We start from the raw sequence: 25,164 nt of genomic DNA on the forward strand, positions 1-25,164 counted from the left end.
CACTCGCCAACCCGAGCCACAACTCAAGAATTCCTCGTGTTCATTCGTCATCCCAAGCCACAACTCAAGATATGCCATTCTGAGCCACAACTCAAGGAATGTCATGTGCTTAACCCCTATCCCGAGCCACAACTCAAGGGATACGTTCCGAGCCACAACTCAAGGAACTCAGCAAGCCGACCTTCGAGGTATCACCAAAGCTTTGTAGATCACTCACATACAAAGCAAACAAAGCTTATGCCTTTGCATCTTCGCCTGACACTGCTCTGGAGTCGCTAAGCGAAACTCGCTTCCAGACCACCTGGCAGGGGACACATGCCACCAGGCGCCAAACGCCTCTAATGCTATTGTTTCTGCAAGTATCACTTGGCAGAACAACCTTTACTTCCAAAAACACACAAAAAAAATATAAAATTGGCAGAAGCAAAACACACAAATTGCAAAGCTTATGATCCTTGATGATAGAAAAATTCCACTCTTTGGCACCTTCTTCTTTTTTCCATGTTCAATGGCTTTCAAATACCCTCTTAGCTCTCTCTTTTTAGTGTAGATTGATTAGAAGTATCAAAAGAACTCTACCTCACACTTAACTCCCTATTATTCTCACCTCCCACTCTAATTTTCAATGGCCTTAATCTTCTAGAAAGATAGGGTTTACTACTTCTTCCCATCCATGTCAAAAATAATTTAGCAAAAAGGAACTTTATTTCGCATAAGCAAAGTTTGAACACACAATTGCACCATTGTCAAGTTAATGCACAACCATTCAACCAATTCATGATTCGTGATAATTCCTATACATCTAGGAATTTATAATCACTCATCATGATTAAGAGTATCATTAAAATTAATAAACTATTAAAATAACATACAAAGGCATAAACTAGACTCGAACCTAAGTCTATTCATAATAACTAAGTAATCTTAACCACTTGAGCTAGTACTTTTCCACATCATAAACCCCAACATTAAATGATATAAAGGTTCCCACTACCCGCATTTATTAAATAATTATTTACTTAATTATTTAAATTTCTCGGGTCTTACACTTTTCGTTTGCTAAAACCTCTCAAATATCTTTTAAAATAAAGATAATCTTTACAGTGATTATGAATATTTAGAGAGATAGTTAGTTTTAAAAATATTTAACAAATATAGTTGGTTTTTAATTTATGATATAGTTAAATAAATTAGTTATTTAATGATATCTGATAAATTATCACCAAATAATATTTGCATTAATTTTCTAAATAAGTCATTTTCAATCCTGTAGTCCAAATTTGCTAGGAAATCCAAAAAGATGAATATTTGCACTTAAACCCCCCTTGTTTGACCAACTCTGACCAGTCTTTGTCCAGAGTTGACTATTTGACCAGCTTTTGAATGCTTGACCAGATTTGACTCTTTGACTATGCAATGACACACTAACACGTGGCATTCCCTTCTCTCTCCCAAAATTAAGGTTTTCACCTTTATCCTTGTTGTTGCCGCAAGTGCAATGATGTGAAGGATGGTGGTTTCACGATGGCTGATGTCGTTTCGTATCCGACAAGTTGTGAGGCTGACGGCGGCTCCTTTGTGTAAAAGGAGAAATTAGGGTTTCTCATGGGAGAGATGAAGATGGTGACGTGGCATCATTTGATTGGATGAATTTTGAGTTGCTAGATCATGACACGTGTCAACATGTGGTTGGATAGATTTGGAAGTTGAGGATTGCCACATGACATGATCTGGTTCAGGTTGGTTTAAGTGGTAGGAGGGGTGCAACTTAATATAAACTAGGAGTACATAACATGTTTTTAGGTGGTCCACTTGAAAGAGGGGGAGTGTATATGTAATTTAGGGGGTGCAAAAGTGATTTTTTCATAACTTGCTAATTTCAACTTTATTTAAAGGTGGTTTTTAACTTCAATCAATTTATTTTTCCACCTTAAATGAGCTTAATCTTAACTTCATTTGCATCAACAAACGTTAAAATATCCAAAAATAATTTATGCAGCTAAAAATCACTTTTTAAGACATTTTTATCTCACAAGCTCAAATAGCCTAATTATCAAAATTGTTAATTAACGCACTCATTTAAGCACTAAAATTCACTTAAATACCCAAAAATAAACATTAAATGAGGGCAAAATACGCAGTCATCACATATACTCTTGGGACCCTCACTCATATATGATTTCTGTCAATGGTGTAACATCCCGTCAGGATATTACTGATTTAAATAAATAAAATAATAAAAAAAACATAAAGCTGTCGCATTTATGAATAAACCTCATTTCCCAAAAACGCGGGAAATTTAAATTTTATTAACCTCCAAGAATAAAAGCAAAATCCATAGTTAATAAAACTGAAATAACAACATAAAACCTCTCACAAGAGTTTACAAAATAGTTCAACTCGGAATAATACAAAAATGTATAAAACTCCCAAGCTTTCCCCACGCTCCGTGACTAAGCCTCACTGGCTCCACTTGCATCAACATCCTCTGCTTACGTGTACCGCGTACACGATCATCGCCAAACACAAGCAGATAGGGTGAGCTTATGAAAACAACATATATCATAACAAATATCAAATAACCAATTATACAGCTGTAAACTCTACAAGTACCAAGATACCATCTCTTACTCAATTCTCTAACATCGGGTCACAACCAGACCATTCGTGTTCTACCTCTTCTAGTGATTACCCCCAAGATAATTTGCTACCAAACCTATCAGCCACAACCGACAGAGCACATGCGGGAACCAATGCCACGGATCATACACCGTAACACCAGATGGAGTTCCCAATTACGAACATAGTATGTAATGTCCCAAGACTACCAAACTCGTCAGCCAACAATTGAGGAGGACAATCTATCTAGACCCATCCGTACTGGCCACAACCAGCACACTCACATCGGCAACACTCGCCAACCCGAGCTCAACCCAAGGGTTCCTCGTGTTCATCCGCCATCCCGAGCTCAACTCGAGGGATGCCATTCCGAGATCAACTCGAGGAATGTACGTGTTTAACCCCTATCCCGAGCTTAACTCAAGGGATACATTTCGAGCTCAACTCAAGGAACCCAACAATCTTACCTTTGAGGGAATGGAGCATGTAATACGCAAATGAGGAGAAGCTAAGATGTGAAGGCAGCCTATTGGATCGTAAATCGAGTGGAATCAGAATTGTAGGGGTTGGAATAAGGTTCGTAGGTGTTGAGGAAAATTCTGGGTTCTTGGAACTGTAGGAACCGCCTAGCGGCACCATATTGGCCGCTAGGCGCCACACCAGAGGTGCGTGGTGTGTTGATTCACGAAAATGCTATTTTTCGTACATTTCGCGTAACAGTAACCGCCGGGCGCCAGTCGTCTGATTCTGGGCGCTAGGCGCCACCAATTTTTCTGGTTCGCGCAGTTTTCGTAAAACTGCATTTCCCGATTCGTTAACCCTCCGATTTAGGTGAAATTTTGACAGGTGGTCCATAACATGTGGTTCTTCACTTTGAACGGTGGAGATTTGAGTTGGAGGTCAATAGCTAGAGATATACATTATTTAATATTGCTGATTTTGGAGTTTGTAAAATACATGAATAAGCCTTTGATGAGTTCAAGTAACTTCTAATGAAGCATAATTGGGTGCATGTGGTAAGTTAAATTCAGAATGTATGTTAATATGGCAGAGAGAGTGAGATAGATTTATATGAAACGATATGCTAATAAATGAGAAGAATGCCAAGTGCAATGTGTGAGGTGCAATTCAGTTTATTAACATGTAAGGATATATGAAGATTATGTTTAGTGGATGGGGTAGTTAATAGGCTACATTGTTTATGTTAATTTGGAGAAGTGTGTGCAATCTTGGTGACTATAATATATGTGATTAAAAAGGTGTGTATGAGTGGCTAGTGATAGAACTATGATTGGTGTGTGTCCTAATTATTCTATAGTTTGGTGTGTTGTGTGATTGGGATCCCTTGGGGATCTGTTTAAGTGCCGAGACACCAGTAGCAGTGCGCTACAAGCATGGTGCCTGGCGGCGCAAGCGAGCCGCCAGGCGGACGGAACACAAATCAGTGACAGTGGCCACTGTTGACGCGTGGTGCCTAGCGGTAGGGAGAGTCCCGCCAGGCGGAATGGAACAGCAGAGACTCTGATGGCACGGTAGCACCTAGCGGCATGGGGCAGGTGCGCCAGGCGGTGGCGACGAGTGTCGCCTGGCGGCGGGACGGAGTCCGCCATGCGGTGACGGTGCAGAGATGATTCTACAAGCGTGTGGCGCCTGGCGGTACGTGTCCCCAGCCAGGCGGTGACGGTGCAGTGATGATTCTGCGGGCGTGTGACGTCTGGCGACGTGTGATGCCCGCCAGGCGGTCTAAACCTAGTGTGTGCCTAGCGACGAGAGATGCGCGCCAAGCGGTTTTGGTTCAGTGATGGTGCGCGAGGAAAGGTTTCTACACAGCTTTAGGTGATGTTCATGATGCGAGGCTTTGGTTGGGGGCCCAGTTACGAGTGTAATCTTGTATTGGGGTAACACGTGACCACTCAAGGTTGTAGCCTGGTGGTTTAGGAAGTCCAGTGGAGTGTGCGAGTTGTGGTTCGTACGGCGAGGTTCGGGTGATTGCCCTCTTCAAAGTGATTATGATAGAGTTTTGGTAGTATGGAACAACTACAAACTTTATGTTTGTTTCGGGGAGCTCCACTTGGTGTCACGGTGAGATGCTATGGCAAAGTTATTCCCACGTGTGGACTATCAGGTGGTGGCCTGTAGTCAGAGGGGCGAGTAGACACTCGTGCAGCAAAGATCGGTCATCGTTCTCACCTAAAGGGTATAGAAATGATAGACGTCTAATGAAAGTATTGGAAGTGGAGAAGTAAGGAACAATGGAGAAGAATACTAACTCGGGGTTTTAAGGTTGCGATGTTGTATTTAATAGTTTATGTTTTTGGTTTTATTTAAATGAGCTCACCCCATCTGTGTGTGTGTGGCGATGATCATGTAACTTGTTACATGGGAGCAGATGTTAATGCAGGTGAGCAGGCGGATACGTAGAGACGGAGTGGGGATCACGATGGGATTATTTACTCAGTTTTATTATGATTTTCTTCTGTATTTTTTTATGGTTTGGTTTTGTAATAACTGAATAGTACGATTTTAATTACTACGGAAGCGATGTTGAACTTTTAATTTTCCCACGTTTTTTGGAAATTGCGAGAATAAATGTGATGTTTTATAAATAATATTTCTTATTTATTTTTAAATAGTAATTTCCGACTAGGACATTGCATATGCATCTTGAGCTGACTCATATTCATTCTTGGGTGGATCTAGCTGATGCTTTCATAAAGCAATATAAATTTAATATGGATACAGCACCAAATAGAATACAATTGCAAAATATGACAAGGAAGAAAAATGAAACTTTCAAAGAGTATGCCCAACGTTGGAGAGAGATAGCTGCCCAGGTTGAGCCACCACTATATGATAAGGAGATGGTTACAATGTTTGTGAATACACTACAACCTCCATTTTATGAGCATATGATTGGAAATTGGAATATATCTTCTAATTTTGCGAACATTATCATCACTGGTGAAAGGATTGAGACTGGGATAAAAAATGGTAAAATTGAATATGGCCCACCCGCGGCTGCAAATACCAAAAAACCAGGTTTCAATCAAAGTAAGAAAAAAGAAGTTGAAGTTCATGCCGCATCCGTATGGGATAACCGTACACCTGTTAATTACCAAATACAGCCTGTTTCAAACAATCAGTTTCAACCTCAGAAAGCGGCTGCTAGTGATAGTGAGAACCCTGGTCAAAGTACCAATACAAGGAGGGAGAGGAAGTTTATTCATTTTACTCCTATTCCTATGACATACATAGAGTTGTTACCGATGCTTCTTCATAAATCTTTTGTTTCAATTTTCCCAATGAAGCCACAAAAACCTCCTTTTCCAAGAGTTATGATCCAAATGCCATATGTGACTACCATGGAGGGGCAAAGGGGCATTCGACAGAAAGTTGTTTTCCTCTCAAATATAAGGTACAATATTTAATTGATTCAGGGTGGTTGACATTCAAAGAAGATAAACCTAGTATTGAAAATAACCCTTTGTCGGGGCATGAGAAGACTTCAACTAATGCTATTGAGGTAAGGGAGCAGAGGTTGGTAAGAAAAGTGAGTGAAATTTGGAGCTCTATTATATTCATCCTTGAAGCACTATTGGACAAGGGGTAGTAAAAGATGAATATGATCGGAGTAATGCATGTGCATTCCATCCGGGTGCCGAACATTCTATCAATGATTGTGTGGAGTTCAAGCTAGAGTTGTAAAATCTAGTTGATAAGCATTTCCTACAAGTTTTTCATGGAAAGAAGGATGAGGAGGTATTGGCACAAACTGATGAACAAGTCAATTTAACCACGCCAAAACCTTTAGTGATTCATTTCACTAGACCTGCACCTTCTCTCATGGAACAAGGAAGGCAACCCATGGTGATAAAAACACCCTCCTCTTTTCCTTATGAAAGTGACAAAGCGGTTCCATGAAAATATGGAGTACATGAATTAGGTGAGGGACAACAAGTTGAAAACACTTCTATGCAAGAAGGTCCAATTGTTGAAAATATATCAGGTCTTGGTGGGATAACAAGGAATGGTCGTTTCTTTACACCACCATATCTAAGGAAGGAAGGATGCCAAAGAAGTAAAGTAAATGATGGAATTGAAAAAGCAAAAGAGATATTAGGAGAAAAGATGATACAAGTTCATGAAGACTGCGGAAAGGATAAACAAAAAGAAATATCAGATGAAGAGGCCTGTGAATTCTTGAAATTCATACAACAATGCGAATACAAGGCGGTGGAGCAGTTGAATCGTATGCCAGCTCGTATTTCGCTTCTGGAATTGCTCATGCATTCGACAGCTCACCGAAAGTTGCTAATGAAAATATTGAGTAGGGCTCAAGTTGAGCAAAATATTTCGTTGGATAAATTCGAAGGGATTGTTAATAATATTACCATTAATGATTTCCTTACTTTTTCGGATGATGAGATACCCGTTGAAGGAAGGGGACACAATAAGGCTCTTCATGTATCTGTTAAATGTCTCGATCATGTTATAGCTCGTGTGTTGATTGATAATGGTTCTTTCTTAAATGTGATGCTTAAGGTGACGTTGGAGAAGTTATCACGTGACAAATTCCCTATGAAGCCAAATACTATGATTGTGAGAGCTTTTGATGGTAGCAAAATAGAAGTGATAGGAGAAGTAGAATTGCCAGTTCAAGTTGTTCCGTGTGTATTTCAAATAACTTTTCCAGTAATGGACATCTAACCAGCATACAGTTGTTTACTTGGTAGACCTTGGATTCATTCTGAAGGGGTGGTGCCTTCCACTTTGCATCAAAAGTTGAAATATGTAATGGGGATAAGATGGTAACAATTTCAAGAGAGGAAGATTTTCTGGTGAGTGGTCCTTCATCAACTCGATATATTGAAACAACAGAGGAAGCTCTTGAGACAACTTTTCAAGCTCTGGAAATTGTGGGGAATACATATGTTGAACCATTTCAGATAAAGCCATATTTGTCATGTGCCTCTCTGATGATGGCAAGGGTATGTTAAGAGAAGGTTATGAATATGGAAAGGTATAGGCAAAGTCGGACAGGGACCATTATTTTCACTGAAAATTGTTGAGAACAAGAATAGATATGGCCTGGGGTACAAGCCTACTAAGGAGGACAAAAGAAGACTAATGGAGGAAAAGAAAGAACGAAGCTTAGCTCGCTTGCAGCGTCGGGAGCCGTGGGTAGGAAAGAACTCCATTTGTGACTTAAAGAAGAGCTTTCGTAGTGCTGGATGGATCAATGCTACTCAAGTGGCAGCCGTTGAAGATGAATCTGGGGAAGGAAGTTCTAGTTTGGTACAGCCCTGTCCTCCCGACATGCAGATCGATAATTGTAAAACCGTGAATTTACCCGTGGTGTTTAAGTTCAATCAAATGTAATGCTTGTTTTTATTTTTGTCTAGTTGTTCTTTTTTGTTTTTCTCCAAAACATTCTAGGATGTCTTTATGGACTGGTTTTATCTTTCGTTTTCAATTCAATGTGATGTTCAATTATGTTTGCTTTCACTACATACTTTGTTTGTCTATTTATTTTCTTTTATAAATCCAAATAATACAAATATGACAATGAATGTTTTGAAAATAATGATGTTAGTATTCCTAATTTTGAGCACCTTATCAATAATATGGATGATGATCATGAAGATGATTGGGAACCTTCTTCCGAGTTGTTAAGGTTAGTGAAACAAGAAGACCGAAAAATAAAACCCTATCAAGAAATCATTGAAATACTTAATCTTGGGGATGAAGATGAGAGAAAAGAGGTTAAAATTGGTAACAACATGAGTAAGGAGGTATGAGGAAATTTATGTGATTTGTTGAAAGAGTTCAAAGATGTGTTTGCTTGGTCATACCAGGATATGCCTGGGTTGGATACTGATATAGTTCAACATAAACTGCCATTTAAAGAAGAATGTCCCCCGGTTAAACAAAAGTTAAGACGAATGAAACCTAAAATGTCACTAAAGATTAAAAAAGAAGTGAAGAAGCAATTCGATGCAGGGTTTTTGGCGGTAGCAAAATATCCTCAATGGCTGGCTAACATTGTTCCTGTGCCGAAAAAGGATGGTAAAGTTCAAATGTGTGTTGATTATAGGGATTTGAATCGAGCTAGCCCTAAGTATAATTTCCCACTGCCACATATTGACATCTTGGTAGATGACACTACAAGATTTTCATTGTTCTCTTTCATGGATGGCTTCTCCGGATATAATCAGATTAAGATGGCGCCGGAAGATATGGAGAAAACCACATTTATTACGCTTTGGGGAACATTTTGTTACAAAGTAATGCCATTTTGGACTTAAAAATGTTAGGGCAACTTATCAAAGAGCGATGGTGACTCTTTTTCATGATATGATGCATAAAGAAATCGAGGTTTATGTGGATGATATGATTGCTAAATCTGAATCGAAAAATGATCACATCATTAATTTAAGAAAATTGTTTGAAAGGTTAAGAAAGTTTAAACTCAGATTGAATCCGGCTAAATGTACCTTTGGTGTAAAGTCAGGAAAGTTGTTGGGTTTTATTGTCAGTGAAAAAGGTATTGAGGTTAACCCATATAAGGTGCGAGCAACAATGGAAATGTCAGCTCCTAATACTGAAAAAGAGGTGCGAAGGTTTTTAGGCAGACTGAACTACATTGCTATATTCATCTCACAATTAACTTCCACCTGTGAGCCAATATTTAGATTGTTGCGTAAAAATCAAGTTGTGGAATGAAATGAGGATTGCCAAGCAGCCTTCGATAGAATCAAACAGTATTTACAGGATCCTCTCATACTGCGTCCGCCGGTATCGAGGAGGCCTCTCATTTTATTTTTAACTGTGTTGGATGAATCAATGGGTTGTGTTTTAAGGCAGCATGATAAGACAGGCAAGAAAGAGCATGCCATTTATTATTTGAGTAAAAGATTTACAGGTTGTGAACAAATATATTCTATATTGGAACGAACTTGTTATGCATTAACATGGGCAGCACATCGTTTATGTCAATATATGTTGAGTCACACTACTTGGTTGATATCCAAGATGGACCCAATTAAGTATATTTTCTAAAAGCCTGCTCTCACTGGTAGATTGGCTCGGTGGCAAATATTGCTATCAGAATATGATATAGTCTACGTGACTCAAAAAGTCGTTAAGGGAAGTGCTTTAGCAAAATATCTTGCTCAACAGCCCATTGAAGATTATCAATCTATGCAACCTGAATTCCCAGATGAGGACATTCTTGCCCTATTTGGTGAAAAGAAGGGTGGCCATCATGAAAAGGCTTAGATATTACTGTTTGATGGAGCATCTAATGCGCTTGGACATGGAATAGGGGTAGTACTTATCTCACCAAAGAATCCTTACATTTTGATGACAGCAAGGTTGTGCTTTAGTTGTACCAACAATGTTGCAGAATATGAAGCATGAGCCATGGGTATTTTGGCAGCTATCGAGTCAAAGGTGAAGGTGTTGGAGGTGTATGGTGATTTGAAATTGGTGGTTCATTAGTTAAAAGGGGAATGAGAGACTAGAGATCAAAAGTTAATCCCTTATCAAACATACATTAAAGGATTGATGAAGCATTTCGATTCCATTAAGTTCCATCACATTCCACAAGAGGATAACCAATTAGCTGATGCTTTGGCCACCTTGTCGTCAATGTTTGAAATTAGTCAAGATGAGGAAATGTCGATGATCAAAATGAGGAGTTATGAACAACCAACATATTGCTATTTAGTAGAAGAAGAATTAGATGGTAAGCCTTGGTATTTTGATATAAAGCGCTATCTTAAGACCCGAGAATATCCTGAAACAGCTTCTGAGAATGATAAAAGAACCCTGAGAAGGTTAACTTCAAGTTTTATTCTAAATGTGGATGTCTTGTATAAAAGAAATCATGACATGGTACTCCTCAGATGTGTCGATACAAGAGAAGCAAGGTTGATATTGAAATAAATTCATGAAGGAGCTTTCGGTACACACATGAATGGGCACTCTATGGCTAAAAAGATTTTGAGAGCTAGTTATTTTTTTTAACTATGGAGAATAACTGTTACATGCATGTGAAAAAATGTGAAAAATGTCAGACCTATGCAGATAACATTAATATAGCTCCTACAACCTTAAATGTTCTATCTGCACCATGGCCATTTGCGATGTGGGGAATAAATGTTATTGGAGCCATAGAACCGAAGGCGTCAAATGGACATCGTTCATTCTGGTTGCAATTGACTATTTCACCAAATGGGTGAATCAGCTTCTTACGCAAATGTGACCAAAAAAGTGGTAGTAAAGTTTATAAAAGAGGAGTTGATATGTCGATATGGGCGGCCTAATAAAATTATCACTGATAATGCAACTAATCTGAATAATCAAATGATGAAAGAGCTATGTGAAGAATTCAAAATTCAACATCACAATTTGTCTCCTTATCGCTCGACAATGAATGGGGTCGTTGAAGCTGCTAATAAGAATATAAAGAAGATTTTGCAGAAAATGGTGATTACATATAAAGATTGGCATGAAATGTTTTCCCTTGCCTTACACGGATATCGTACATCGGTACGGACCTCAACTAGTGCAACGCCTTTCTCTTTGGTATATGGGATGGAAGCGGTCCTTCCTTTTGAAGTAGAAATCCCATCTCTGAGGGTGCTAATGGAAACTCAGTTAGAAGAAGCAGAATGGGTACAAGCTAGATTTTACCAACTTAACTTAATTGAAGAAAAAAAGGTTAACAATAACTTGTCATGGACAATTGTATCAGAGAAGGATGAAAAGGGCATTTGATAAAAAGGTTCGTCCAAGAGAGTTTCATGAAGGTGGTCTAGTCTTGAAAAAGATTTTTCCTATACAAAAAGACCATAGAGGGAAATGGACTCCAAATTATGAAGGCCCACACGTAGTGAAGAAGGCATTTTCAGGTGTTGTGCTAGTTCTCACAAAAATTGATGGGGAAGAGTTACCTCTACCTGTCAACTTAAATGCAGTAAAGAAGTTCTATGCGTAATGATCTGATAATGATTGGGAATATTGACATAGCTCTTATGGTTCATTGTATTATGCTTTATTGTAGTCAAGTCTGGATTGTTATTTCTTTGTAATTTTGTTTTAAATTCTTTTGTAAGTTTCTTTTAGCATCACACTGAGCTTTTTTGAAATAAAATACCATGGGTTTAAATCACAAAGTACAAGTCATTCAGTATAGCCCAAAGTGGTTCTTGAAGGGTGGCATGGAAGTGATCAAAATAAACAAAGACGATCAAGAGTCGAAATTGTTTGACTATGCAGTTGCAAATACAATGCATTGCAAGAAGAGGCGAAAGAAAGTGAAGAGAATTAATCAGAGTGAGGAGATATAGTTCGTCTATGTTTTGTGGCATTGAGGGTAACAAATCAAATACTTCCTATTTTGAAGCATTTTACACTCATATTGTTTGAATCCTCCAATTCATGAAGATTTCCCTAAGATAAAGGATTTGCCAAAGAAAAGAGAACATAAATAGTATGTTGGGGCACATTTTTGATAGCTCTGTTTGACTAAAAAGGTTGTTCTGAGTAAAAAGAAAAGAGAAAAAGTAAAAAAAAAAGAAAGAGAGAGAAGAAAAAGAGAGTTATACACGTAAATAAAAATAAATAGTGATATGTGTCTGATGTCATTTGTTTGTCACTAAGTTAGCTCTCTGAAGAGAATGGGGAAGTCAAGTTTTAAAATGATATGTGACCATCTTTTTCTCATCCAAAAATATGATTTAAAAAAAAAATATTTCCATTATACCCTTTTTGAGCCAAAAAAATAATAATTTATTTCCAAAAATACCCCTGAATAAGGATCATCAATATGTCAAAAATTGCAAGGCTATTACAGGGACTCAATTAAGTGAAAAAGCATTTCAATAGAAAAAGCCAAAAATTGGAAATACAAAGAAAGTCATAAAGTAATAAATCTGAATGGCTGAAAAAGGAATTTGAGAAGAAAAAGTTAAGAATGAAGAGAACTTTAAAAGTTCTAGACCCTAGATGATAGCTGAGGTTATAATCTTGCAAACGATATTTGTTACAAAATGTAAAAGCCACTAATAGTTTATTTGAGCCTCTAATATCTATTTCTTTCAACACCCTTAAGCCCGGGCCACGTTACAAGCTAATTAAAGTCCACGCTGATTGAAAAATGCTTGTCAGATTTTGTTCATGGGAATAACTTAGAAACAAAAATTTGGTTGATGGCACATATTGAAAAAAGGAAAGAGAGAAAAGGAAAAAAGGGGGCAAAAACTCAGTCAGTTGTTAAATTTAGTCAAAAGTTTTAAAGTGAGGCAATCCTTTTCGATACAAGTTTTTTCATTGAAACACGTTGCTGACACAAGATTGCGTCAGCTGTGTAACATCTATCCATGGGTTCAAACATACATGAGATGTATTGTGCATCAAGAAAATGAATGTAAGGCATACGGTGCTCTCATTCCACACAAAGATTTGCCTAATTCCTCGTGATTCTAATATAGAGTGTGAGGTGATAATGAGAAAAAAAAATTATGAGTATGCATTGAATTTGATTATTGCAAAAGCAAATGATTATAGAGACATCTATCTTCTTTAAAAAAATGATGATGATGAATGAAAAATGAAAAATGAAATGAAAAATGAGATGAAAAATGAATGATTGAGGATGAAAGGGAAAGAAAAATGAAAAGTCAAAGGTTCTAGGTGATTCATGCATAACATGCATTCATATTGTCTAAACTAGGATATCATACTTTCAAATTACTTTTTTTATGTCAAGACCCTCTTCGATAGAATGGTCATTGATTTTCACGTGTTTTCATATTGAGGCCCTCTGCAAAATCAATGGTCATCGATCTTTCATATCGAGGCCCTCTACAAAGCAATGGTCATCGATCTTTCATATCAAGACCCTCTTCGATGGAATGGTCATTGATTTTCATATGCTTTCATATCGAGGCCCTCTGCAAAAGCAATGGTCATTCTTTCATATCGAGGCCCTCTGCAAAAGCAATGGTCATCGATCTTTCATATCAAGGCCCTCTGCAAAGCAATGGTCATCGATCTTTCATATCTAAACCCTCTTCGATGGAATGGTCATTGATTTTCATATGTTTTCATATCGAGGACCTCTACAAAGCAATGGTCATCGATCTTTCATATCAAGACCCTCTTCGATGGAATGGTCATTGATTTTCATATGCTTTCATATCGAGCCCTCTGCAAAAGCAATGGTCATTCTTTCATATCGAGGCCCTCTGCAAAAGCAATGGTCATCGATCTTTCATATCAAGGCCCTCTGCAAAGCAATGGTCATCGATCTTTCATATCCAAACCCTCTTCGATGGAATGGTCATTGATTTTCATATGTTTTCATATTGAGGACCTCTACAAAAGCAATGGTCATCGATCTTTCATATCAAGACCCTCTTCGATAGAATGGTCATTGATTTTCTTAATGTTTGCATTGATGTGGTTTCTTTTTAGAGTCTAGATGAAATTAGTGTTTCTGTCTTTTCTTATATTTTACTTTGATGATATGAAAATGACTAATTTTTCGTATCATCTAGTAAGATCTAAGGAAAGAAGGGCAGCTGCCAACACCCAATTTCATCCGAGCGAACAAAATTGTTTTAAAAATATAAAAATATAAAAATATAAAATAAAATAACATATATATATATATATATATATATATATATATTCAAAAATAAGTGTTAAATAAAAAGGGATAAAAATAAATTGTTAAGAAAAATATAATAATAAAAATTAATTAATAAAAGTTTTTTAATTTATGTGTTTTAAGCCTTGAGTAAAATAATTTTTGTTTTTTATATAATAAAAAAATATATTTTCGTTTTTAATTAATTACTAAATTCAGAAATTAAAAATTAAAAATTAAAATTGAAAATAAAAGTTGTTTGTAGGATTAGAGGGAACAATTTCTTTTTCTATCTCAACTTCTACTTCAACTGCTATTCATGACATCTTTGGCACAGAGTAGACGGATCGTGAGAGAAAAAAACTGAAACCAACATTCATATACACGGTTTTGTCTTGTTCTCATTTTTTTTCCAGAGGCATTTTTTCATTCAGGGGATACTTTCATTTCACGAAACAAAAGCTACAAACTTCTTCTACTCTCGTTCACGGAACAAACAATAGGGAAGAGGAAAAGAATGGAGTAGTGATAGAAACAACAGTGCAACAAAGAATATAAACAACAACATTTAGAATCAAGAACATAGGATAACAGTGATAGAAAAACAAAATTGAGACATTAAATAAGGTACGTAATCTTCAATCTTCAATTTTTGATACGATGCTCTGCTCATTCTATTTATTGTTATGCGATAATGGTTTGAATTGTGAATCCCTTCATTTGATGCTGCCTAAAATTGTTAATCAGTGAATTAAAACTGGAAATTGAAAATAAAAGAGAATTGAGTTTAAATAATCTAAAATATAAGGGAAATAGAAAGGGTTTGATTTACTTCAAACAAATAGAGGCTTGGTAGTGAGCATTGCTATTCTGGAAATCGTGGGGCAGCCATGGTTGGTGTTGGAATCCTTTATTAAAGGTAGTTCACAGTGGTCTCACCGTTGTTGGTAGGGTGGTCACGGCAAAGGAGAGGTGAGTCACAGTTGAAACAATCTTGGATTTTGGAGATGAGCGGTGGTTGTTGTCGCTGTTGGTGGTGGTGCGATGGCGGCCGACGCCGTTGTTGGCCGCGTCGCTGCAGACGGTCAAGGTCTCAAGTTGGGGTGGCTATGGTGTTTTGCTGGAAAGAAGAAGATGAAGTAAGGTTTAGGTCTCATGTTTAACTTGTGTTGTGCGTTTTTAGGGCAGATTTAATGTTTTTCTTCATGCACCACCACAATTCATTCGTGCACCACCCCTGTATTTAATTATGGTTAACAAATTTAATTTTTTTCTTCATGCACTACCACAATTCATTCGCGCACCACCCCTGTTTTAATTAGGGTTAGTAGATTTAATTTTTTTTTCTTCATGCACCACCACAATTCATTCGGGCACCACCCCTATTTTAATTAGGGTTAGTAGATTTAATTTTTTCTTCATGCACCCCTTGCTTTTAATTTGGATTCTGTTTATTTATTTACTTCATGCACTCCCCAATGTAATAACCCTACATCCCTTACATTAAGTTTTATTTTACTTTATGTACCTGCGTTTTCACTAAGAACACACCCCACTCCTTTATTTTCTTCTTAGGCTAAGATGCGTTTACTTTAATGCACCCCACGTTTTACTTTATGCACCTCGCTTTACTTTAATGCACCCCGCATTTACTTTATGTACCCTGCGTTTCTCTTTATGCACCACATTTTCGTGTATCTTTTATGTTTTTTCTCATTTATCTTTTTTTTTTAATTAAATCTCACATTTCAATCATATCGTTTTCAAAAATAATAAATGTATTTTAAAATTGAAATAAGAATTAAAGTAATTTTATTAAAATCATACAAATAAGGATAAATAAAATTTAAAGTTATTTTCTTTATTTTTATCTTTTAGTGTCTAATTGACCGCTCGTGTCACATGACACTCTTTTATCAATAAATAAGTTATAAAAAATGTATTTGGTGTCTAATCGGCCGCTCACGTCGCACAACACTTTCTTTTAAAATGCAAAATTGTTAGAAATTATTTTTAATGTCTAATTGACTACTCACGTCACACGATACTCTTTTTTCAATAAATAAGTTATAAGAAATTTATTTGGTGTCTAATCGGTCGCTCGCGTCGCACGACACTCCTTTTCAAATATGTCAAAGGACAACTTTAAAAAATTAAATCATTTAATCAAACAATTTTATAAAGAACTACCTAGCCCTGATTCTCATTTTAATAAGAATACGTAGGACCAAGGTTAATCCTTATTGAGTCCTTTTCACTCAAAAATATATTTGTTCAATTTATTTTTTTACTTTTGGGAAAGATAAATATTTTGAAATAAACACATCTCTTTTGCAAATTTAATTAAAGGTACCGCCTTTGGGCGGGTGTCGTAGGGTGCTCATACCTTCCATACGCGTAACCGACTCCCGGACCCTAAATTTCGCTTTCGCAGACTTTATTTTATTTTTATGGTTTTCCATAGTTTTTCATAATAAACTATGGTGGCGACTTCAAAATTTCTATTTTCAAAACAATTTATTTTTAGTTTGTCGTCCCGTCGCGATTTAGGTTGCGACACATTGCATAAAATATTCATTTGTGTCTGAGTTATTTGAGTTTGCATGCATTAATATTCTTGATTCTGATTCTGAATATTATGTGGATAATGTTGAATCTGCTGAGTTTGACTCTCGGGTGTTATACCTATTGACTTTGATGTTATACAATCAGATTGCACTAACCATGTTGCAGGAAGTACATATGCATCTGATTGTTATGCACAAGATTTTATTGGAGGATGGAGCAAAACCAGTTAAACAACCATAGAGGTGATTGAACCTTGTCATTCTAGAGGTTATGAAGAAGGAGGTGACAAAGCTTCTACAAGTCGGGATCATCTACCCCATTTCAGACAGTCAGTGGGTGAGTCTCATCCATGTGGTTCCCAAAAAGAAGGGCCTCACTGTAATCAAGAATGAAAAAGATGAGCTGATTCCAACAAGGGTGCAAAATAGTTGGAGAGTTTGCATCGACTACATAAGGCTAAATCAAGAAACCAGGAAAGACCACTTGTCCCTGCCTTTTAATGATCAAATGCTTGAGCGCTTGGCAGGTAAATCTCACTACTACTTTCTTGATGGTTTTTTTGGTTACTTTCAAATCCATTGCACCTGAGGACCAAGAGAAAACCACATTGACTTGCCCCTTTGGCACTTTTGCCTATAGGGGAATGCCTTTTGGCCTATGCAATGCCCCTAGCACATTCCAGCGGTGCATGCTTAGCATTTTCAGTGATTTTCATTAAAACTGCATATAGGTGTTTATGGACGATTTTACTATGTATGGATCCTCCTTTGATGCATGTTTAGACAGTCTGGACAAAGTTTTAAATATGTGCATCCAATCTAACCTTGTTCTCAATTTTGAGAAATGCCATTTCATGGTAGAATAAGGCATGGTAGAAATGCCATTTGAAGTTGACCCTGCCAAGATTTCAATTATTTCATAGTTGCCTTACCCCTCTTCTTTGCGAGAGGTTCGTTCTTTTCTTGGCCATACAAGGTTTTACATGCACTTTATTCAGTATTTTAACAAGAAAGCCTTTCCACTATCCAAGTTGTTGCAAAAGGATGTTGAGTTCATCTTTAGTGACAAATGCAAAGTGGCTTTTGATTGCCTCAAGAAGGTCTTGACCACTACTCCTATCATTCAGGTGCCTGATTGGACGGCCCCATTCGAGCTAATGTGTGATGCATCCATTATGCATTGGGGGCAGTTCTAGCTCAAAGGATTGATAAGTAGTCGAGGGTAATCTACTACGCCTCCAGGACATTGGATGTTGCCCAAGCAAACTACACCACAACAGAAAAGGAGCTTCTTGCAATTGTTTTTGCACTTGAAAAATTTAGATCTTATTTGTTTGGTTCTCCTGTTGTTGTGTTTACTGACCATGCAGCTCTAAAGTGCCTATTGAAGAAGGCAGAATACGGCTGATTAGATGGCTGCTCTAGCTCCAAGAATTTGATTTGGAGATCCATGATAAGAGCGAAACACAAAACTTGGTTGCAGACCATCTAAGCAGGATAGAGAGGTTTGTTGATGATGTTTCACCTATCTGGGATGACTTTCCTGATGAAAGTTTGTTGACACTCTCTGCTTCTTTTTCCTTCCCATGGTTTGCTAACATTGTGAATTATCTTGCTGCTTCTAATTTTCGTCACTTAGCATCCAGAGCTCAATGTGATAAACTCAAGAGCGATGCTAGGTATTATATTTGGGATGACCCCTATTTGTGGAAGATGTGCAATGATCAGGTTACTAGGAGATGCATTCCAGACCATGATATTGACTTGGTCCTTCAATTTTGTCATTCATCTACACCTGGTGGTCATCTTAGCACATAGAGGACAACTTGTAAGGTGCTGGATTATGGATTTTACTAGCCCACCATCTTTAAGGATGTGTGGAGGATTTGTATCACATAGGAACAATGCTAGAGAGCATGAGGAGCCATTTCTTGGAGACAACAGATGCCTCAACAACCCATGTTGTTCTGTGAGATCTTCGATGTCTAGGGTATAGATTTCATGGGCCCTTTCCCGGTCTCTTTTGGCTTCACTTACATCTTACTTGTTGTTGATTATGTCTCAAAGTGGGTGGAAGCTAAAGCCACCAGGACTAACGATGCTCGAGTTGTTATAGACTTTGTCAGGTCTCATATATTTTACAAGTTTGGAATTCCTAGAGCTATCGTTAGTGACCAAGGCATCGATTTCTGCAATAGGTCCATGGGTGCTTTGCTTTGGAACTACAGGGTTATGCATAAGATTTCTACACCATATCACCCCTAAACTAACGGGCAAGCCGAGATCTCAAAAATGGAGATTAAGCGGATCTTGGAGAAGATTGTGCAGCCCAACAGGAAGGATTAGAGCAACAAAATTGAGGATGCTCTTTGAGCTCACAGGACTGCTTACAAGGAACCTATTGGGATGTCTCCCTATCGGGTTATCTTTGGAAATCCTTTCCAATTACCTATGGAGATAGAGCACTGAGCCTACTAGGCTATCAAATCATGCAACTTCTCACTTGATCAAGCTGGGGAGGAAAGAAAGTTGTAGCTGAATGAGTTAGATGAGATCCATCTAGAGGCATATCAGAACTTTATGTTCTACAAAGAGAAGACCAAGAGATTCCATGATAGCTCCATAGTTAGAAAGGAGTTTGTTGTCGGTCAGCAAGTGTTATTGTATAACTCTAGACTTGGTCTCATGGGTGGTAAGTTGCGGTCAAAGTGGATTGGTCCTTTGTGGTGACTAATGTTTATCCTTATGGTGCAGTTGAGATCAAAAGCCAATCTACCGATAAGAGCTTCAAAGTGAATGGGCATCGTATGAAGCCATTCCTCAACAACCCTGCCTTGGTGGATATTGTTGTAGATGAGACTTCCCTCTTTGACCCCACTTTTGTTCACCATGATTCCGGGAGTTTTCTTTCTCTTTCCTTACTTTTATTGCACTTGTCCAGGTCCATCTGTTGATGTTTGATTGTGCGATATTGTGCTTGAGTCAGATTGAGACAATGTATAGGTTAAGTGTGGGGGAAGTCTGTCTGTTGTTATTTCCTTTTGTTTGTTTCCTTTTTTGTTAATTTGTGTTAAGTTTAGTTTTCTGTTTGGGATACTCACTTCACTTTTGGAGGATGAGTTGTTAGTTGTTCGGTGGATTGATATCCTTGCTTTCTTTTTGCATGTTAAGTTGCTTTTGAAATGTTTTACCCTATGTGAGGATTTGAGCCACTCTCTGTTCTTTATCGTGTGATAAATGCCTCTTGAATGCTTGCACAGTGGCTTTGGCTTGACTCTTTTTTATGCTTTTCTTATTCACATGCATGTTTGGATATGATTTAGGCAATTTTTTCTGTGAGCCTATAACCAGATGAGCCTACGTTGAACGGTTTCCTTTGATAACCCCTTTTTGAGCCTGCGTACCCTTTTTCATTTATTTATAGCTCATTAGAAGCCCTTAGCCTGAAAAACCATGATTCTTCCTACCTCGGGAAATTTTGGAGCTTTGGAATTGTTTTGGAAAATGGGTGCTCAATTAAGTGTGGTCGTGCACAATAAGTGTGGTTGTGCGCACACTTTTTATTGGTTCTTGGAATTGCTCATTTGTATACCCAGGTGGGATTTCAAAGTTTTTGTTTCTTTGCATGTTCTTTGTATAAAAAAAAGTGAGAGAGAAAACAAAGAGAAAAGAAAAGAAAAGAAAAGAAAAGAAAAGGAAAGAAAAGAAAGAAAAGAAATAAAAGGAGTTTGGATTTGAGCATTATCTGAGAAATGAATCTAGAAGTGTTGCAGTTTGGAATTGCTTTCATGCTTGATTTTGATGTATTTCGCCATTGCTCCTCTATTTCCTTTGGTTCTTTTTAGCCACTTATCCATATGTTCCACACCTTGTCCTCAGCCACATTACAACCTTGAGAAGTTCTTCTGATCTTGATTTGCATGTGTTTTGGTTTGGTTATTAGTTCTAGAGGTTTGCCAACTCTGTTTGATGTTTGTTTTTCAGGGGTGCTTTGAGAGTAAATAGTAGCCTAGAGATTTGAGTGATACAGTGCGTATACCATGAGGTTATGTTGCTTTCAATTCTCTCCTTAAGTTAAACTGAGTACTTGACATGTTTTGAAGAGCTTGGATGATGTTCATAGATAACTTGAAATTTGGAATCCTTCTATGTTGGATATGTCTATGTTTTTCTATTTTGTGTCTGTTTGTGTGTGTGTGTGTCTCTTTGTGTTGTCCGTGTGTCCTTGTGCTGTTTTAAATTTGCCAAGAGTGCAAAAGTGTAAGTGTGGTTGATTTTGATGAGTCATTATTTTCCTCCATTTCACTAGCCTTTGGCTCATTTGATAGTTGTTTAGTACTTAATTGTTGTTCTTAGTGCATTTTTGTCCGTTGGGCTTTATTGGGCCACTGTTCCGAATTTGGGTTAATTTCACATTATTTGGCCTAATTTTCGTTTTTAATTATATTTAGGTATTTAGCTGAAGTAATTTTGGATCTTAGACATTTATCTTAAGGTCAAGAGAGAGTTGTCACGTGATTTTCACATCATTGCCACATCTACGCCATGTTAGTCAGCCCTTTCACGTTATTGGGCCAGCATTTTCTGCCCATAGTGCATTTTTGTAATTCTGAGTGGCAGAATGACATTTTTGTAATTCTGAGTGGCAGATTTGATGTGACCACGTTTTCTTAGGGTTTTGTAGCATGGTAGACACTTCTTCTTCCCTAGTCTATTTTTACATTTTGGAGAGCACCCATTGTTAGGGTTCATGTTTTTGTTGATTCTTCCACAAATTGGAGCAATTAGTAACGTTTTCTGTACATTATCTCTTTAAATGAGCTTAATCTTAACTTCAGTTGCATCAACAAACGTTAAAATATCCAAAAATAATTTATGTAGCTAAAAATCACTTTTTATGACATTTTTATCTCACAAGCTCAAATAGCCTAATTATCAAAATTGTTAATTAACGCACTCATTTAAGCACTAAAATTCACTTAAATACCTAAAAATAAACCTTAAATAAGGGCAAAAATACGCAGTCATCACATATACTCTTGGGACCCTCACTCATATGATTTCTGTCAATGGTGTAACATCCCGTCAGGATATTACTGATTTAAATAAATAAAATAATTAAAAAAAACATAAAGTTGTCGCATTTATGAATAAACCTCATTTCCCAAAAACGCGGGAAATTTAAATTTTATTAACCTCCAAGAATAAAAGCAAAATCCATAGTTAATAAAACTGAAACAACAACATAAAACCTCTCATAAGAGTTTACAAAATAGTTCAACTCGGAATAATACAAAAATGTATAAAACTCCCAAGCTTTCCCCACGCTCCGTGACTAAGCCTCACTGGCTCCACCTGCATCAACATCCTCTGCTCACGTGTATCGCGTACACGATCATCGCCAAACACAAACAGATAGGGTGAGCTTATGAAAACAACATATTTCATAACAAATATCAAATAACCAATTATACAGCTGTAAACTCTACAAGTACCAAGATACCATCTCTTACTCAATTCTCTAACGTCGGGCCACAACCAGACCATTCGTGTTCTACCTCTTCTAGTGATTACCCCCAAGATAATTTGCTGTCAAACCTATCGGCCACAACCGACAGAGCACATGTGGGAACCAATGCCACGGATCATACACCGTAACACCAGATGGAGTTCCCAATTACGAACATAGTCCGTAATGTCCCAAGACTACCAAACTCGTCAGCCAACAATTGAGGAGGGCAATCTATCTGGACCCATCCGTACTGGCCACAACCAGCACACTCACATCGGCAACACTCGCCAATCTGAGCTCAACTCAAGGGTTCCTCGTGTTCATCCGCCATCCCGAGCTCAACTCGAGGGATGCCGTTTCGAGCTCAACTCAAGGAACCCAGCAATCTTACCTTTGAGGCATCTCCAAAAGCCTTGTAGATCACCCTACGAAGTCCAATAACTTAGGACTTACAGCAGCCAAATCGCCTAGCGGGGGACACGTACCGACAGGCGCCATGCGCCTCAAAATAATTACAAAGTCTGCAACAACCGCTTGGCGGAACCGCCCATGCTGCCAGGCGGACGCGACCCCATAGCGCTTCTGTTCGTTCTCTATCGCCTGGCGGGACCTCCCTCACCGCCAGGCGCCACCTGCACCAGACCCCATTGTTGCCTCGCTATCGCCTGGCGGCCCTACCACCACTGCTAGGCGCTATATCAGTTTCACCACTGGTTACTGTACTGCTCTTAATTAAGTCACAGGGATTCGTATCTAGACCTCATTAGTCACTCAACCAAGTTTAATAGTTAAAACTTCAGTGTATCATACTGCCACCATGCCTTACATTTGTTAACATTACTGATTTACCTACTAGATGAACCTCCCATTCTTATCAAGATCCTCCACTTTAAGGCTACCATGGTGTTTGCATTCCAAGTCAGATCCCATTGAGTTCAGTGTCAACTTTCACACATACATTTTCTACTTTCAAATTCTAGCTAAGATAGCATACTATGGTACATCACCCCTCAAGTGGCCAGTTCACTAACCAAAATTTCCACTTCCATCCATGTAATACATCCCCGTATGCTTGATAAAATAAACAGATTTATCTTATGTTAATATTCCTCACCTATCAATTCACAATTCACTCATTACCATTACCAAGTTTGTCTCTAACTTCCCTCTTACAACTACCCAAGGCCTGTCAACAAATCCTCCCACCTCAACTCAATCCTCTAACTGTTACATTTCTCATTCCCCCCCCTTAACCTTCCTAATTTCATTCACTCTTCAACCTGACCTCAAAATTCCCCCAAATCCTCACTGTCTCGCGCAACCACCCAGAAACAACACTGTTGTGAAGGCGTCTGGCGGCAAAGCCCGTGCCACCAAGCGGCACATAGATTTCTGGGCAATTTCCCAGTTTTACAACGCCTGCGAAAATGATCCTCATACCATCTGGATGCCCCCTTTTCTTCCTATCTCAATCAATCCTCTCCAAGAACCTAATACGAGTGCCATCAATCCGCACTTAGTCTAATTCCAACAACATTAGTTTTATTGTAATAAACTTTGTCCAGTTTAGTTCTACCAAACCGCCAATACCCAAACCCTACAACTGAATTACACTGTTCCATCAGATTAAACCTTTCATTACGCTCAAAATCAATGGAAAACAAGTTAGAACTTCCAGTAACCACTATCCCTTTGTTTTTCCCCGATCAACTCAATCCAAAACACCCAAAATCACCTGAAATCGAGCCCAACAGACTCGCATCGCCTGGCAGAAATTCATCATCGCCAGGCAGTTCATCAGCAAAACCTAGAAAAGTGTAAAACTTCACGCATCGCCTGGCGGCCGGGAGTGTGCCGCCAGGCGGTTCCTCGTCCAGGAACCCAGATCACATACAATTACATGCACCGCCTGGCGGCTATGAACAGCCCGCCAGGCGGTTTCTGGAAATTTTCCAGAAACACAAAGATTCAACCAAAAACGAACAGAAATCAACAATTACACATATATCCAGCAATTCGCATACACTTATAAAAATTCTAACATATAAACTCCCCTAACCTGGATCCTTTAGCTTAAACTTGAAAATTGATAAGTTCTCCTTTGAACACCAACCCTCCTTGGCTCCTCTCTATTCAGCCCCTCAAGTCTCACCGAAACCTCACACAATTCCAGAATTTTCGTGCTCTCTCTGTAGGTATAGTTTCCAGCTTGCCAAAACCCTTCCCTTTACCTCACTTTGGCCTTTTAAAGGTATCCTAAAAACTAGGTAATAATATAAAACGAACCTAAGACTTAATGGTGATGTTTATTGCCATTCATGGACCCCTTTATGATCCGTTTTCAGCCTCTCCCCCCCCCCCCCCCCCCGCTTGGCTGCCATTTCTCTAGGGTTTACGTTAACCCTTCACCTTCATGCCAAAACCAAAAATGACAAAAAAATGTTCAATTTAGGTTCACCAAGATTTGAACCCCTCACCATGCCAAAGCTAAATCAATACCAAACCATCAGGCCAATTCATATTTCATGCTAACAATCACAACCCAATTATCATATTATTTCACAACATGATCATCATATATTTTAAAATAATAATGAATAATAACACAAATGGCATACATAGGACTCAAACCTAAGTCCTCTCACACATCCAAAATACTCTTAACCACATGAGCTAGTACTTTTCCACGTCATCTCACTCATAATTTAATGTCATAATTAATTCTCCCAACCTCATTTATTAATTAATTAATTAATTAATTAAATTTCATGGGTCTTACAAATGGCCCATAAACAATCTTATTTAACTTT

At 38.0% G+C, this 25,164-nt stretch overlaps 3 protein-coding genes across 3 annotated transcripts; all 3 read left to right on the plus strand.

Moving 5' to 3' along the window:
• The first annotated feature begins 6,591 nt into the window (after positions 1 to 6,591).
• Positions 6,592 to 8,924, plus strand: LOC146884285 (uncharacterized). Its single transcript, XM_085665932.1, has 5 exons — positions 6,592 to 7,286; positions 7,373 to 7,607; positions 7,696 to 7,994; positions 8,213 to 8,411; positions 8,475 to 8,924. The coding sequence occupies exons 1-5, from the start codon at positions 6,592 to 6,594 to the stop codon at positions 8,922 to 8,924; spliced, it is 1,878 nt and encodes a 625-aa protein (XP_085522058.1).
• Positions 8,925 to 10,185: 1,261 nt separating this feature from the next.
• LOC114195005 (uncharacterized) lies at positions 10,186 to 10,862 on the plus strand. The gene is made up of 2 exons (XM_028085405.1): positions 10,186 to 10,515; positions 10,698 to 10,862. The coding sequence occupies exons 1-2, from the start codon at positions 10,186 to 10,188 to the stop codon at positions 10,860 to 10,862; spliced, it is 495 nt and encodes a 164-aa protein (XP_027941206.1).
• A 190-nt stretch (positions 10,863 to 11,052) lies between these two features.
• Positions 11,053 to 11,620, plus strand: LOC146884286 (uncharacterized). Its single transcript, XM_085665933.1, has 2 exons — positions 11,053 to 11,298; positions 11,378 to 11,620. The coding sequence occupies exons 1-2, from the start codon at positions 11,053 to 11,055 to the stop codon at positions 11,618 to 11,620; spliced, it is 489 nt and encodes a 162-aa protein (XP_085522059.1).
• The last annotated feature ends 13,544 nt before the right edge of the window (positions 11,621 to 25,164 follow it).

Source organism: Vigna unguiculata, chromosome 8 (assembly GCF_037176805.1).
Source record: "Vigna unguiculata cultivar grain cowpea cultivar isolate G323 ecotype 2 chromosome 8, ASM3717680v1, whole genome shotgun sequence".
NCBI classification, from domain to species: domain Eukaryota; kingdom Viridiplantae; phylum Streptophyta; class Magnoliopsida; order Fabales; family Fabaceae; genus Vigna; species Vigna unguiculata.